The sequence below is a fragment of the Eucalyptus grandis genome, chromosome 8 (genome assembly GCF_016545825.1).
Source record: "Eucalyptus grandis isolate ANBG69807.140 chromosome 8, ASM1654582v1, whole genome shotgun sequence".
Taxonomy (NCBI): domain Eukaryota; kingdom Viridiplantae; phylum Streptophyta; class Magnoliopsida; order Myrtales; family Myrtaceae; genus Eucalyptus; species Eucalyptus grandis.
Window position 1 is genome coordinate 42,309,795 of NC_052619.1, and position 17,143 is coordinate 42,326,937.

The following is a 17,143-nucleotide window of genomic DNA, read 5'->3' on the forward strand; positions in this document are numbered from 1 at the left end:
TAGGCCTTTGAGACCTTGTTTCCCAAATAATCAATCAAGTGAGTGAACCGTCGGCAGGTCATTTATCATAAAGCATGCACTAATCACAAACATAAACGTTTTTAATGAATGGCGTGGTTATATGCATGAAAGGGTTACATGTGATCTTTCAAAGATGAATTTAAAGTCATTAATAACAAAAAAAATAATGTTTTTGAGATAAACTGACATCTTAGTTATGGAACACATTTAATTGCCAATGTTAGCTTGGGACTCGCATAAATGCACTTACAAGTATCGCAGACAATTTAAATATGGTCCAAACTATGACTTTTGCAATGTCAAATCAAAATTCAAAGAGATTTGATGACGTTTTAGACTAAGGAATATCTAGGCTATGGAAGGGCTCGCATAGAGGTACTCATAAACATCATAGGCATTTTAAATATGGTCCAAACCATGACTTTTCCTAAGTCAAATCAAGTATTGAAAAATAAATTTCAAAAGGTTTGCTTTTGGAAGCATCACATAAACCAAAGTGGTTTCAAGATGTAATTTGAAGGAGTCATTCGTCGAAAATCATTTGACAACAAAGATTAAAGGATTTGAAACAACTTTCATGAAGATGATATGTCCTAATATCATGCACAAACTAGCCTAAAGGGCTTAACTAAGCAATCACAACCAAAAGTTCACAACAGAAATTTTCAGATCAATCATAGCAAGTCAGCAAAATCGGATAATACCCCTTGATGGTCTATCTATGAAAAAATTACCTAACATGCATGACAAAATATGGAACAGCTTTCATGAAGAAAGTTTCTCTAAAAGAGCTAAGCATGATTTTATAAAAATCAGACAACAAGAAACTGCGCATCAAAAAATCACCAAGACAGCAGGACATCGCATCATTGCAACCAAGGTTTATCATACCAAATGAAGTCTAAAAATGATGATATTCTACCACAACGTAGATAAAAGAATGGCAAACAAACTTTGTTAAGGGTCCAAGTTGAGAATCCTTACAGGAAAAATAGTACAAAAATAACAAAGGTCTATCTAAAGAGGGGTAAAAACAGGGGTCCGAATTTGACCCTAATTCTAAATTCCACTCTTAGGAAAAATGAAAAATAGACCTATCGAAAAGAAATTTGTATGAAATAAAAGGCATTTGAAAGTTTTAAGTGTGCTCTACAACTTTCTAAAAGGTTCGGGTTCAATTGAAGACAACTTGGTGCTCTAAGATTGGGTTTTCTAAAAGTGTGCGTATCAGCAATTAAAAATCAGAATATTTGCATTGTCAACCCCAACAATCAATTCTAGCAATGAACAGAAATGTGAAGGAAATCAAAACCGCAACAAGATTACCTTCTCAAACAGTACATAACAAGAACTTCATGAATATTCAAATACAAACAGAAACTTCCCCAAATGCTCTATTGTCTCTCTTGCGAATATTTAGGCTCCATTAGTCTTCCACTAAGTATTATTTTCTAGAGTTGACTTCAACTTTGCATTCATAGTTGGTACTTCTAAACCTTTGAAGAAGGTCATCTTCTTTGCAACAAGCTACTATGCATTAGAAAAACACTAAAAAAAAAAAAAAAAAGATAACTAATTTCACAAAACTAGTAGTCAAGATTTAAATCCGTGAATTAAACGATGGGTTTAGTTTTTCTTAAGTTTCTTTTTTTCTTTGGTTTTTTTGGGTTTTTTGGGGGGGCGGGGAGTGGGAGGGGGAGACTGGGGTGGTTTAACGCTGGATTTAGTTAGGCAAAATTACAAACACCCGGCAGACATCACAAAATGGGGTTTCTTCAGACGAAAAGAGAGGGTACAAGCACTGGCGATAGGAGATAATCTTGTTCACGTAGTTTTCAATGGCTTTGGAAGGTCTAAACTCTTACTCTTTGGCTAAGCCATCACTCAAAGTCACGGATGATTTTGTTCATTCAAAACTCGTGGAATTTTGGACTGAACAGAGCATTCCAAGGGACTCTTATCACCCTCTATCTCTCTTCCTCATCAATCATCAATGATTACATTGACTAGAGAGATTGGTGCGTGAGATCGCTGCTTCAGCTGAAGGTCACGAATCTCTTGGAAATTCTCTTTCAGAGTACAAGATTTTTGCTGCTTAAAACTGTGTTAAAAATAAGGAATTAACACGGACATGGAAAGACACTTTGCCGGGGGTGTTCCTTTTGATGTTTACAAACACTTAGGATATCAATATAAAACCAGTAATGATATGTAACTAAGCAAGTTTGTGAAGAATATGAGATTTATCGATGAGATTATGATCTGATTGATGAGGAAATATGAAAAACAAACACTTGCTATATATTTGCACCATAAGGACTCCCGTAATTAGTGAAGTAAGAGTGTCTTGTGATTGAGATATCCCAAGAAACTTTGATTGCAAGTCTCATGAACAAAAGAAGCATCCGCCTTAGTTGAACTTAACAAATATCCTAAAAAAAACATTATGGAACGTCACTTTGAGTTCAAATGTTCATTTACACCGATTTCTCTCGATGGACTCACAAGTGGTGATAAACTATCCAACAGGACTAGACAGACATAAAAATTGGTGCAAATTGCATTCCAAGTTGCTCCAATGATGGTTATCATGCCTTTGCTGCGGAAGAAGATCATCTTCGCCATGCATCTTTTCAGTTTAATCATGCCTTCCTGTGTATTCTCAATGGATGTGCAACAACCTCGACCCCTAATTTGTTTCCCTGCCTTGATGATTGCTTCCTGAAGATCTGCAAGCCAACAAGTATTCCACTCGCCCCTTCCCATTTAATCTGTTTCACTGGCTTCCAGTTCCTCTATACTATATCACATATGGGATGTATGGACCTGAAAAACTTCCCCACTCATCATCAACATCCTCACGGAGTGCAGCTGGATCTACCAATTGATTGTCTTCAAGCACAACCTTCAAATCATCTTCTAGTCGTCTGCATCTTATGAAATATCCCAACTTCATCAGAGTTCCACCCAAAACTCTAAGTCTAAGGCTAAATCTTAAATAACTCTCTTCAAATTGACCAAAATCAACTCCTCCCTCCAAAACTCCCCACAGCCAATTAGGTTTGAAAAACTGAATCCACACTTGATCTGAATCAAAAGAACCAAGAGTTCCTGATAGCACATTCCGCCTTTGTCCATTAACATGTGGCACAATGTCGAAAGATATTTCCTTTTTTCCTTCTCCTACACTGATAGCAACACAAAGATCCAATTCAAATAACTTGTCATATAGGTCCTGTGAAGCCCTGAAAGATATGGTTCCGTCTTCAACAAGGACAAACTCCTTTGGCATCTCTCCTCCAGAGCGAACAATTCGATACTCGGGAGAAATTCGGGAATAACGACACCTCTGTTACATTGGAAAATTGTTAGAAGAGTTTGATTTAAGTTGTCCTTGTAATTCAACCATAGCTAGAGTTATATAATAATTAAAGATGTTGATGTATACAATACTCATGTGATAGAAATCATTCCATTGCAAATGTTGTAGCCACCACTATTACATATACATGTAGAATCACTTCATAATAGATTTGTTTGTTTGCGTAGAATTTTTGGTTTGCATTGTACATAGTATACACTCCATAACGACACAGTCTGCGTCCGCCTGCTCGCTTACAGACAGAGACCTCAATTGAGAAGTCAGCCATTTTAAATCCTTTGTGGACTAATTTGCTCGAACTATCTTCCTCTATGCTAGTTTAATTATTATCTTCATGCTCTAGCCTCCGCTATTCCAGATAGGTGCAGAATCACCTTATGTTAGTTTGTTTATTTGTCTAGCATCTTCTGCTTTTGCATTAACAAACACACAGGGCACCCAACATGAAAAAATTCTGTACCAATCACAGAGAGAGAGAGAGAGAGAGAGAGAGAGAGAGAGAGAGAGAGAGAGAGAGACCTGAAGTGAGACATCAGCCATGTTCGACCCTTCGCGGACTAAATTACTTGTACTATATTCTTCTGAGCCAGTTTTATGATCCAGTAAATATTCTAATTCGCTTGAACTTTCTTCCTCTGTGTTTGCTTGATCATTTTCATGCCAAATCTCATAGAGTAAAGCTGGATCCACTGACTGATCATCTTGAAGCAAAACCTCCAAATCATAATCTAGTGGCTTGCATATTAGCCTAAATCCACACTTTTTCACATTTCCACCACTTAATACTCTAATGCTAAACTGGAAATGACTCCAGTCATATGTTGTGCGATAGTCGGGCCACAACTGCTGTCTTTCACGATAGTCAAGCCACACATTTTCCAAATCTGATGATCTGAAAGTGCTTATGATTTCTTTAGCCATTGAGCCATTAACAGATGATTCCAGACAAAATTCAACTGGCCGTTCTCCATCTTTTGCTTGGAATACAACACCGAAAGCTAATCCTAGAAACTTCTTATACAAGTCTTTTGAAGCCGTGAAATATATGTAACCCTCTTTGTCAGGGAGCAACCATCTTGGCATCTCTCCTCCAGGTAGAAGAACTTCACGACGAGTTTTGGCAAGAAGTTGCTGTCATAGATGTAGACTGTTAGATAATTTTTCAAAATAGGCACCTAAAAAGGGGTGTTTCGATGAATTAAAGGGAACTACTAGAGGTTGCCCTAGTAGCGACCCTTCTCACATGGGAAGGGAGAGGTGGGGAGTTCAATTCCCCGCCTTTTCAAGAGGTTGGGGGTGGGGACGTTTAGTTTCAAGGGTGGGATTCGATTCCCACGCTTTGCAAAGAGGCAAAGCAAAAACTTGAAAATGAGTTGAGAGTTAGAGTAAGATAGACTAAAAAGAAAAATTAAAGGGGTAGTCCTAGAATCTAGGTATAATTAGTATTAACATTAAAAGGGCTTTTTGTACTTAATTGGTGGAAACATGATATGTTAAATTGAAGATTTTGTAATTGGATGAAGGTGTATTGCTGGAGTATTTCATTTGGGTGATCCTTGTAGTTCCACAGCAAACTAGAGTTCTATAGATAGAGAGCATATCCTTTGTGTTTCTTATAGCCATCTCCACAACATTTATTTGTAGAATTACTTTCTATATGTTTGCTTTTCTTAATTAGCCCACGGATCCAAGATCTTCAGCCTTTTAAAATATACACACTTGGTGCAGCCAACTTGTACAGGACTCCGTGTAAATCAATCAGAGAGAGAGAGAGAGAGAGAGAGAGAGAGAGAGTAACCTCAGGCTTGAACAAATCATCCATGATGAATCCATTATGGACCAGTTGATGACATGAAGATAACTGAATATGGTCAAGGTTGCATATATTGGAGGGAATTTTGCTTAGAGATTTGCAACCATCTGCCCATAATTTACGCAATTGCCCAGGAATCTCAAGGATCTCTTGTAGTTGGTGGCAATACGAAACATTCAAATGGTCCAACTCATATAGATGTCCGCATGTTGGAAGGTCGGTCAAATTGTTTCCCGACAAATTCAAATTGCCTAAGGAAGGAAAACAGTAATGATTTTCCAAGAACATTACTTCCGATAGTTTGCATCTCCCGAGGTTTAGACTCCATAAATTAGGAAATCCTGTCTTCGTATGGGAATCACTTGAATCCTCCCCCTTGCTTGGAAACTTGGTTAGTTTTGAACAGCCATCAAGCGTCAAGATTCCAAGATTTTGCAACCTGTAAATGCTGGATGGAAGGATTGTCAATTTCTTGCAATTTTTTAAATGCATAGCCTGCAAAGATAGAAGATTTTCTATGGATGCAGGAAGTTCTTTAATTGAAGTCCCATCTAGATAAATTTTTCGTAAGCCTGTGATTTTATCCGGAATATCAGGAATTCTTTCCAAGTTTTTGCATCCGTGGAGATCCAATTCCTCAAGATTTGGAGTACAATCAAGATCCGGCATACAAACTACTGATTGGCATTCACTGAGATTGATGAACTTCAATTTTTGAAGTCCTGCAAAAGACATTCCGAATGGAAAAAAGAACTGAGATAAATATTTAATTCAAAATCTGGCTCTATTTTTAAAATAAAAATCACTCGATGATAATTCAAGCCACATGTGGTCAAAATTCACATGATCATATGGTGTAAATAGAGCACTCCATTCCACTTATAAATGTGAGTTCAGTAGCTAATCCTTGTGATTTTGCCAAAAGTGGAAGAAGAAAAAAGAACAAAACTCGTCATTTCACAACACACTAAAAGTGGCATGCTCACGTCCACAACATACCCATGCAGAAAGGATACTTGTAATTCAGAGAGAGAGAGTGTGTAATCTCAAGTGGGAGCATATGAGCCATGGTCAATCCTTTGCCAACTAATTCATCACATCAATTTAAGCAAACATAAGTGGCGCTTGACTGATCTGGAATCTTTTGTAGAGATTCGCAATCACCTACCTGTAGATCCCACAAAGGCAGTGAAAGCTTGGGAATTTCTCATAGTCATCACTTAACAGGTCATGGTGGTTTGTTGATCGATTTTTTTTTTTTTTTTTTTTTTTTTGAAAAAGGGCACATTTTGCACCCTGTAGTAAGGCCCTTGACGCGTTACAGGTTGCTAACCTTTATTTTTCGTGAATTCTGTGCGTACAAGGTATTCCAAAGACAACCCTCTTGACCGTCGTGTCAAGTTTATGAGTCACTTTTGATATGCATTTGCTAGGATGCATGTATGAATGAATTGTATTAGAGAAATCCCACATCAGAAAATTGATGTGGCATGAAGCAATATCCTAATTAACCTATGACTTGAATTTTTGAGTGAATGTGGATCCAATTGCATATATTGATGGACTCGGATTTCGGCTTTTTCTTGATAAATCTCCCCAGGGTGAAGGTATTGGACTTTTGCTGCGCACTCCCAACAACATTTTGGCAAAATATGGGGACTCAACCTTTAGCTTAGTTCTGCTACCCATCCTCAAGCACATGGAGCTGTTAACAGATTTTGAGCAATTTATTAAGGAGTTTTATTGGAAATCATGTTAAATAATGGATTTGTTATTGGTTCAAACTGAATTTGCCTAAAATAATTCTGTGAGTCAAACTACTGAAAATGTCGATTTGAAATTGTGAATCAAAAGCATATTTTTTAAGTCCTTTGGATCTTACCCCATTACCCACTATGCGTCAATTTAGTGGAGATGCTAAAGAAAAAGCTAAGGAAAGTAGTTAGATAAGGAAGAGTCTGAAGAAAGAGCTCAGGCAGTTACAAAAGTTAGTTTCGTGGAAAGTATGTAATTTCACCGTCTAATGAATTACAAGTGCTTCATCAAGTTGGCCTTGAGGACAAGTCTTTCCGACGGAGGGAAAATGATATTGTAAGTATTTTGGATCTAGATTGGACATTTCAAAATTCTCTCTTGTGATTTGAATAGTAGGGATATAATGTATTTTTTTTTATCTGTATAATAATATAGTTAGGATTTTTTTTTTTTTTATCATGATTAGAAATTTGACATTGTTGTTGCTTATTTAAATTTCATATTTTCTTTACCTGGAGGTTACTCAAAGGTGTCCTAGGTTTCTAGCCATATAAATACCCCGCGGGTCCTTCATTATAAACACAGCTGATTTATCAACTGAAGTTTTAATCGTGGGTATCGTTCCTTATTAGTCTTTCTTTGTCCGTCTCTCTATCCCTTTGGTGGATTTCTAGAGTTCATGAGTGATCAGGAGAGTGCTGGCTTCCCAAGGTGGTGATTCAGTTAAGGAGGCCTAGATTTTCTAGTCCTGGCCTTCCTATCCTCCGTAGTGGGTCTTTTCACCTGACTAAGATCGAAAAAGCCTTCTTTTAGTTGTTCATTCAACACAATCCGACGTCAGTGGGACCAACGAGCATGCCAGGAAAATTGAAAGACCACAAAGTTTGTCTAATTTAAGGCAATGGACTTTTCATACATCTAATACTATATGAACATGGGTTACGTCTGTGCAAAAAATTGAGATTTCTAAGAAAGGTCCTCTTTGCTTTATATAATAGTGCAGATGATATGAATATGAATATAAATATAATTACATGTACATGTACAACTTTAGAGTACATTTAGGTTTAAATAAATTTGAATTAGTGAAGTGAGCTCCTTATTCACTTCTCCGCTTGAAAGTCTCAGCGCACTACTAGCGAAGCGAGCACCCTTACTCAAAGTGCTAGATGCAGCGTGCTAGCACCACTAAGGGTAAGGCTCTTCCATGGAGCTGTGCTCCACAAGCCTTGTTCTAAAAAGGCGGGAGAAGAAATTGGATGATTAACCTATTTCCTCTATCGTTCTACAGCTAGGTGAGAGGGCATCCGACAAGATGATGTGAAGAGTCATTTCTTACTTGTAGGAGAAATAGAGTACTAATGGACGGCTCGATTGAATGGAAAGGAAGGGAACGAGTTACATACTTAGAATGGAGAGATTTTTCTAAGGTAAAGTCTATGAACTTTTTATAAAATTAGATTTGTTATATATAAAATAAAAGGAGCTTTCTTGCAATTTCGCTTCTTCCTCCCTTTAAAAATAAAGAAATTATTGTTAGAAATTGCTGTTTAGGTTAGTCCAACCAAAAATGACATGGGACTTTTTGTTTGAGAGTTGTCAAGTTTGGACCAACTTAAGTAAAGACTAACTTCCTATAAAGATCATTCCCACATATATGGAGATGTGGACACCACAAGTGCCAAAACTTGGCACATGATGACTTTTAAGTGTCAAAAGTTCAAAAATATTACACTTAAGTGCCCAAATTGGAGAAGAATGGAGCACTCAAATGTCAATGGCGAGAAATTTCGACCAAATTGCTGACATGGTATTTTTTGACTACTTTTTTTTTTTACTGACGTGGCGATTTAAAAAGAAAATGTCCACGCGGTGCTATAAACCACCAAAATTAATTTTTAATAAAAATATTAATTAAAAATTAAATTATTTATAAAAAGGGGGAGGTAGTAGCGCTCGACGAGGGCCTCTATAGCCCTCGCTACCGCCACCCCACCATCACTAGAAAGAGCCGATGACAATGGGTCGAGGGTCGGTTGGGGTCGTTAGGCACTAGGCCCTAGGCAATGGCCAGTGACCTGGGTTGACCCTCGGCTAGTGCTTGCGATCGACCCCGACGAGGGCCTACAATGGTGGGGTGGCAGCGACGATGGCGAGGGCTGTGGAGACCCTTGCTGAACACCGCTACCTCCCCTTTTTTAATGATAATTTAGTTTTTAATTTATTTTTAATTAATACTAAATTAATAAATTTAGGGGCAAATCGATGTCATGTTGCACATTCATTGCTGAGTAAACATGCTAGCAAGCCCCGTGACCACTTATATTATTAAAATAAGCCACGTCGGATTTTGTTACCCTTGCCTGCTTCGGCACTTAAGTGTCCAATTTTTTTTTTTTTTTTTTTTTTTTTTTTTTTTTTTTTTAAGTGGCGTTTAAGTATACTTTTTGGAAGTTTTAGCACTTAAGTGTCTACCCATGCCAAGTTTTGGTACTTGCAGTGTATTTTGCCCCACATATCTATTTTCATTACCCGCTTCTTTCAATCAGAGAGAGAACAATGGGAACACACTCATTGCGACCAAAGCAAATGAGCAACAACAATCTCTTGCCTTTTCTATACATAATTTTATAACGAGTCTAGTCCGATCATCTCTGCTATTTAGTATAGAACATTTAACAACATATCGAGAGTCTATCATTTCAAAGACATAAAAATTCTGAAAAAAAAAACTTAAGAATCAAATCCTTAGTTCATGTATATTAAAAATTCCAGCAGTCTTAATTCAATCTTTAAATTATATAATTAATAAGCTTTTGCTTTAATTTTCGGTACTCAAAAGTTACCGATGCTTTAAATTCATTGTTCTTACGATTTTCAGTACTTGTAAAATATTGAAAATGAGATGGGACTTTTTTCTTGAATATTTTTTTTTGTTCGAATCAACATCAACATTCACATAGGAAGGTGTCCCTAAAACGGGAAGATTCCACTAATGTTGGATCCTGTAGTTGATCGACATTCATAGTCATAGGCATATAGATGTTGATATATAGAAGACAAGGAAGAAGAGTATTCATTTAAATGCGCACCTTGAATTGCTCCCTCACTATAGGGATGTTGCTTTTGTGCAGATCCAGTCCAACTAACTTCTTTGGACCAGAGAAAAATTCCGGAATCCAAGGAGGACATTCAGGCCATTCAAACCATCTTAGTTCATTAGGAAGATGGACGGGACCTTGAAAAGAGTTATGCACATTTATCATGATGAGCATCCTCAATCTTCTCATGTTTTTAAATGCATTAGGACCAATGTATATCGCTTCGGTCTTGGGTAAATCCAAAACTATGGCTTTTACTGCATTTGTTCCCTGTATTTATAGAACACCAATTGCAATTAATATACAAAGTTCGAGAATAAGAGTGTAAAATCAATATCCAAATCAACAAATCTTACCATGCCCCCGGACAAAACATCATGAATATCATCATTAAGCCATATCCTACTACGTCTTCCAGGATCATCACGACATTCTTGTTTAACAATATCCGTGCCCATCAATTGAATCAAGTCATGCATCTGTAGGGTCCAATTCTCTTCAATTATCAAGGACTTCTCAATGAGAACTTGTACTCCAATAATTGTTTTAAAGTCGCAACAATCAAGAATTTTCATAATGTATTCTGTAGATTTCCCCTTGAAGAAGCAGGCAATATCAAGGAAGATATCCTTTGCATAGTCCTCTAGTCCCTCGTAACTCAACTTAAGAACGTCATTAATGTTTTTGTTAGGACTATCCGCAAGATTGTTCAAGGCACTTTTCCACTCACGTTCTCCTCTACCACATAGGAAAGACCCAAATACCTCAAGTGCTAGTGGAAGACCATTAGCATAATCCAAAGCACTATCCACTAGATCCCTCTGTATTACTCCTTTGTTGCTTCTTAGAAAAGCATGCCTATTGAAAAGTTCAAAAGCTTCACAATGCTCCAAAGTTTTAACCTCATAAATGTGATCTATATCTATCCCATGGGAAGTTAGCAAATGTTTATCTCTTGTAGTAAAGATGATCCTGCTTCCTCTACCAAACCACTCACAATCTCCAGCTAAAGCATTTAATTGTTTTACATCATTGACATCATCGAGAACAAGGAGAACTTTTTTATAGCAAAGTCTATATTGAATCAAATTTATACCTTCATCAACACTAAACACCGTGAATCTTTTCCCCAACAATATCTTGGACAACAATTTTTCTTGCAAAGGAACTAAATCCTTGGAATCTTTTGAAGCTTCTCGAACATTTGCTAAAAAACAAGAACCCTCAAATTGTCTAAAAATGGCATTGTGAAGGGCTTTCGCTAAAGTTGTCTTGCCTATACCTCCCGGTCCCCATAATCCTATCATGAGAACATCATCGGACTCAAGACTTAACATTGATACCAGCTTTTCCACTCGAGGATGAATCCCAACTGGATGCTTAGCAACATGTAGGGGTATTCGGTCTAGTTGCCTACAGATCTCCTTCACAATCCTCTTTATTAGCTTCGCTTCATCTCTGACAAAAAGCCAGAAAGGGCTTAACACATGGATTCAGCAAATTCAAAGAAAAGTTTATGTTTATCCAAAAAATAAAAAGAGTGAAGATGTGATTCAGCATATAAAACCAGGGACAAAGTAGTGAGTCGCATCAATTATGACTCACCCATCATTCAAGTCCCACCCAGACAAGCTACCGGCATTAAAGAGAGCCTCCTTCCATTTGTTCACTTTCTCTGAGTTCTTCCCAAACTTGGACTCATGCTTAATCATAGCTTTTCCATAACTCTTTCTCACTTCTCTTGGCTCCACTTTGTAAAACACCGGCAACACAATCATGTCCTTTTGTGCCTTGCATTCCATGATTTTCGCCACCTCTTCCAAACACCACTGTGAGGAAGCATAGTCTTCAGAGAAAACAATGATCGCGATTTGCGATTCCTCAATCGCCTTTGGGAGCGCTTGTGATATTTGCTCTCCTTTCCTCAGTTCCTCACTGTCAATATAAGTATATATACCATTTTGGTCTAGAGCTGTGTAGAGATGACCGAGGAAATTTTTGCGAACATCGGTGCCTCTGAAACTCAAGAAAACATCGTAATTTCTCTTGGGTTTCGAAGAAGAAGAAGAAGAAGAAGAAGAAGAAGAAGAAGAAGCCATTAGAATTTGGCGTAAGGAGGCAGGTGCTGCTGTTTTTTCGTGGGATATTAGAAAGATGAAGGTGCTTAAAAGGTAAGCTACTTCGTCGGCTCCCTATAAAATATCCGGCCGTGTCTTCGAGGAAATGGCATTCGCAACAGTTCAGATTTTGTTCGATATTTTTATCTTCTCGGCATATTCTGTCTACCATGAGGCATGACTTTCTTTTTGGTGGGTCAACAAAGAATATTACATTAATTTTCAGCTTTGTGGGTAAAGCAAATGAGAGATGAGGCAACTGCGGAGAAGGAGGCGGTGGGGCCCTCGGTTTTCTTATTTTATTATTTGATTGATTGGTTTCATGGAAATTGGCTTCCATCTGTTTTTTTTTTTTGGAACAGAGGCTTCCATCTGTTTAGTCCTTTGCTTTTCTGTGGGAGCGCCATGCGCAGTTTGGACACCACTATCGCAGGGTTTGATGGTCAAAGATTTTGGGAATCGAACCCAACAGTCTTTCTTTAATCAAGGGCCACCTGTGTGTCCAATGTCGAGCATCTTTTGGCATGGCGCCGATTAAAGAAAGATGGGATTTTCAAGTTTCGTTTTTTTCTTTTTTTAACGAAAAGTTTTTTTTTTAACAGAATTTTAACGAAAAGTTAGAATGATTAGGGGTGGTCTTTGTTTGGACGTGGTGGCGCAGATGGGTTATGGGAGTGCCCAAATAACAGAGAAGCCTGGTAGAGATGTGTTTAGGATATTTTATAATTATATATATATATATATATATGCATATTTTTTTCGATTGATCCTAATCTGTTATTTTAGATAGTTGTTATATAAAATCTATTATAGATAAGTTCATGCATTATTTGCTTGATAATGAATAAAATATGCTGGACCTTTGTCTTCAGTTGGCGGGTGGGGAACGGTTGTTCCATTTCCTTTTGATTTGACAATTGACATTCCAGAGAACTGCTCAATCTTTTATTTTCCGATACAGACATTTATTGCTCACATCTTCCTAGGCAAGCCTCAGTTGCGGACTTTATGGTGCTCTCAAGTGAGACATCCAGAGTTTTGGACATTATACTCTTGGACTGACCCTCTTCCTCTACTCAATGGTGATCCTGATCGTTTCTGCTGGTTGGGCCATTCGTCAGGGACCTTCTCTGTTGGTTCGCTTGGGATGCCATTCGCCCGAGAGGGCAACCTATGCATTGGGCTCCTTTTATTTGGAATAACATGTTAGTCCCTTGATACCAGTTCCTGTTGTGGCTGATCACTAGAAATAGATCACCCACTCAAGTTATGCTCCTTACCTATGGTAGAATCTTTGACGCTAAGTGTGTCTTATGCTCTTGTCGTTCGAACTTTATTGATCACATTTTCTTTGGGTGTTCTACTACTGAGGCTTTAGCTGATATTTGGGCTTCAAAATGTAATTTTGCTTGGCAGAACAGATTGTGGACAGAAAACCTCCAATGGGCCATCAAGCATCTATCTGGAGATTCTTTTCACATTGCGCTCTCTCCTTTTGCCTTTGGTGCACTATGCAATATCGTTTGGAAGGAGCAACAAGCCATGATAGTCAAACTAAAGAGTCCACATCAGACTTTTGTCGGCTCCACGGATATGTCCGGATCTTGAGCTAGAAGACTTCATTAAAAAAAAAAAAAAAAAAAAAACCATAAGTGAAAGTTCAACGACTTGATTAGCAAAATTAAAGTCCCAATGACTTCATATTGAAATTCTCATTGGGATTTACTTTTTACAAGGCAGAAATGTAAGTTTATCACTCCAATCAGTGTTTTTTTCCCGTTTTTGTCTATTCTTTTCATTTTTTTTTCCTCAACTACCTTTTTTTTTTTAATATTTTGCTTGGTGGATGCTATTGCTGGCATCGATGGCGATTTTGCGGCCAAAGTAGCGCGCGAACTTCTGCTCCTTCACCGACCCACAGCCATCCGCGTTGCTGGGGCGTTGTCCGCGAGCCGCTTCTTAAACCCTACAAAGCATTATGAATCTTTCAAATGGGTATCCCCATCAAAGGAAAATTTCGAGAGAAACTGAGCAAGAGCGGGAGACTCGAGATGGACCTCGCTCTCCTCCGATTCCCGCCTGGTTAGCGGGCGTGTGCGGGTGGAGTTGCGCGTGTGAACTCGACGTGGACGTGGATGGGCTATCTTCCATGATCTGCGGTGAAATTCTCGATAGAGCCCATCAACGGCGCTCTCTGCCTCCGTGGGCTGATGGACCTTCAAGCTCCTGCGTCGAGGACAGCGATGAAGCCCGTTATCGAGAGACCAGAAGACGAGGCGACCCGTCAGCCTTTCTTGGGCTGATCAACATAAAATCGAAAGGTTCAGATTCGAGCGTAGTAACACAGAAATCTAACTGAAATTGCGTTCAGCGTTCGGTGAAAAATTCCTTTCGTGCAGGACGTGTCCACATACATTCGAAGTGATCCAGAATCGGTGACAAATCTACGCTAATTTGGTTCGGCATTTCATCGAACACATGGTGCACGCCTCGGAAGACATTCCTATATGCAATACTAGAGCAACATTACGACTTTAACAGTTTCATAGCAGCAAAGATTTAAACCAATTCATCAACTGCAACCCTGAGACTAGTCTGTTTCCTAGATAAACCGAGACGAAAGGTTTCTAGGAGGAATCTCGATCGTGATTGAAGGTTATAGTAACAAGAGGAAGTCCTGGAAGGTGATCAACTTCGGTGACATTAAAATCTCTGTTCTTGCCACGCACGCTCAGCGTCGCTTTTTGCTCTCAGAGGTGAACAAGAGGAAATTGGGGTGGGCCTCTTTCCTTTCTTCATTCATTTCTTCTTGGTGCCATGCTCCATGGCCTTAAATAAAACCTTTTATTTATTCTAACAGGCTTCTTGAGCGGATGGGCTAATGAATTTGGGCTTCGTTCATTCATTTTCTTTCGGGCCCTTCTTTTGTTATGGATTGCATTAAGATATGGAATGAAGGGATTGGGTCAAGAGAGAACTTGCATGAACGGACCCATACGGATCGGCTCCCATTTTATTTGTTATTTGTTATTAATTTATTATCTAGCTATTTTTCATTTTTATTTTTGTAGCTTTACAAAAATTAAAATTTGAATTGTTGACTAAAATTTAGATGTCAACACCCCTTAATTTATGTGACTAGCATGAATTAAGTATGTATGACCCGAGACAACATTTTCCCTTTGAAAATATCCATGATGGTAAATTGATGAGATAATTTTAAGGAAAAGATTCATCGTATGGGTATTTTAAAAATAATTTTCACAGAAAATAACTACATTTTGACCGCTCAATGCTTTTTCATCCGACATCCAATTTACTTGATTTTTGCGCCTATAGAAAGCTTATTAGTTTAGCTTACAATGCTTAGTACATCAATAATGTTTAAACGTGCATTACGTGTGAATGGAAGTTGTTGTATGATTTATTTTTTTATTTTTTTATTTTTTTATTTGATTGAAACATAGGTTCACTTCATTGAGTTTAACATGGTTGTATAGTGTGTTTAATTTGAAGATAATGGGGAATTACAAGTAGGATAAAAAAATAAGATGTGAATAATAGTGATATTATTTCCATTTTTTTTTGCTAAGATATATATTTTTAATTCAACGACTCGTTACAAAAAATGGACAAATGATTTAATACACAAACTATAAAACTCTTCAATTACATGAGTAATGCATTTTTTTTTTTTTTTTTAGTATTAGATTTTATGGGATCATTGCTAACTGTTCTAAAACCTTAAGCTGTTAGATGAAAGCGTTGTTTAATATTTAATTATTCTAACATTCCCCCTCACATTTAAATTGGTCTTTTTGCTTAGTACTAAGTGTGGACATGTTTAACTAGGGAAGCAATTAGGGCCTAGTAGAATTTAAATTCTAAAAGCTTAGATGTTAGATAAAATTGTGGTTTAATATTTAATTATTCTAACATTCCCTCTTATGCTTAGTCTGGTCTTTTTGCCTAGTACTAAGTATGGACATGTTTAATTGGGGAAGCAATTAGGGCCTGGTAGGATTTGAACTCATGATCTCCTACTTTGATACCATATTAGATTTTGTGAGACCACTGTTAACTTTTCTAAAAACTTAAGTTGTTAGATGAAAATACAGTTTACTATTTAATTATTTTAACATTTAGGAAATAGAAGCAAAATTTTTTTTTTAAACGGAAATAATTTCTAATTTGTTTCTATAATTCAAACAAAATGTAAAAATAAAATAAAAAAATACTATAATAAGTTCCATCTAAAAGCTTCAAGTGTGTTTAAAGAGGAATAATAAAAGAAAGAAAGTGAGCGGAGTAACCTTGATAAAAAAAAAAAAGAGTAGCACAAATATGAGTTCATATTCTTCATCCTTTTGAGGCTCTATTTGGTAACATGCCAAATGGTGTATGTTCTATTTATTTTATTTTATTCTCGGAACAAAAAAAAAAGAACATAAATCTTATTGGTAACTTTTTTATTTCTAGTAACAAACTTGTTTCCGAGAATAGATTTGTAACATAATCAATAAGTAGAAAAAAATTATTTCTCATTCTTGAGAACAACTCTAGAATCAAGTCCATTTTTTTTCCTCTTTTCTTTTGTCCTTTTCTCCTTCTCCTTCTTCCTTTGGTTGGTCGTTGACCTCGGCCAGGCTGGTGATTGGCTAGATGAGGGTCAACGACCTCGTTAGAGTGTCATCGGTCCTTGGCAATTAGGCGAGCTTGGGCTTGCCCAGATTTGGTGAGGCCAAGCTTGCCCAGTTGTCGATGAGGCTCAACCTCACTAGGCCACCGTGAGGGCAACGTTGGCGAGGCCAACCTCGCAGTGGCTCAATGAGGCTGAGTTTGGTGAGCCCAAAAGCCTTGCCAAGTCGCCGAGGATGCTCGGCCAATGAGGTCGCTAGCCCTCGTTTGGCCGGTTGCTAGCTTGGCCAAGGCCAATGACTAGCCAAAGGAAGAA

General features: G+C 37.7%; 2 protein-coding genes across 2 annotated transcripts; both read right to left on the minus strand.

The window, feature by feature from the left end:
• Nucleotides 1-2,353: 2,353 nt before the first annotated feature.
• LOC120286776 lies at nt 2,354-4,817 on the minus strand. The gene is made up of 2 exons (XM_039299273.1): nt 3,923-4,817; nt 2,354-3,370 (listed from the first exon to the last, which is right to left on the minus strand). The coding sequence occupies exons 1-2, from the start codon at nt 4,484-4,486 to the stop codon at nt 2,822-2,824; spliced, it is 1,113 nt and encodes a 370-aa protein (XP_039155207.1). The 5' UTR covers nt 4,487-4,817; the 3' UTR covers nt 2,354-2,821.
• Nucleotides 4,818-5,831: 1,014 nt separating this feature from the next.
• Nucleotides 5,832-12,232, minus strand: LOC104429146 (disease resistance protein RUN1-like). Its single transcript, XM_039299272.1, has 4 exons — nt 11,678-12,232; nt 10,429-11,530; nt 10,064-10,342; nt 5,832-5,938 (listed from the first exon to the last, which is right to left on the minus strand). Exons 1-4 carry the CDS (start codon nt 12,169-12,171, stop codon nt 5,924-5,926), a joined length of 1,890 nt encoding a protein of 629 aa, XP_039155206.1. The 5' UTR covers nt 12,172-12,232; the 3' UTR covers nt 5,832-5,923.
• Nucleotides 12,233-17,143: the final 4,911 nt, after the last annotated feature.

Bases quoted from the DNA above. Each gene is read 5' to 3' on its own strand.
- LOC120286776 (XM_039299273.1), bottom strand. From the start codon at position 4,486: ATGCCAAGATGGTTGCTCCCTGACAAAGAGGGTTACATATATTTCACG. The intron at 3,371-3,922 runs GTCTCTCTCTCT...CCAATGTAACAG, and splicing joins TGGCTGATGTCTCACTTCAG to AGGTGTCGTTATTCCCGAAT.
- LOC104429146 (XM_039299272.1), bottom strand. From the start codon at position 12,171: ATGGCTTCTTCTTCTTCTTCTTCTTCTTCTTCTTCTTCTTCTTCGAAA. The intron at 11,531-11,677 runs GTGAGTCATAAT...GCTTTTTGTCAG, and splicing joins GGGTGGGACTTGAATGATGG to AGATGAAGCGAAGCTAATAA. The intron at 10,343-10,428 runs GTAAGATTTGTT...CTATAAATACAG, and splicing joins ATGTTTTGTCCGGGGGCATG to GGAACAAATGCAGTAAAAGC.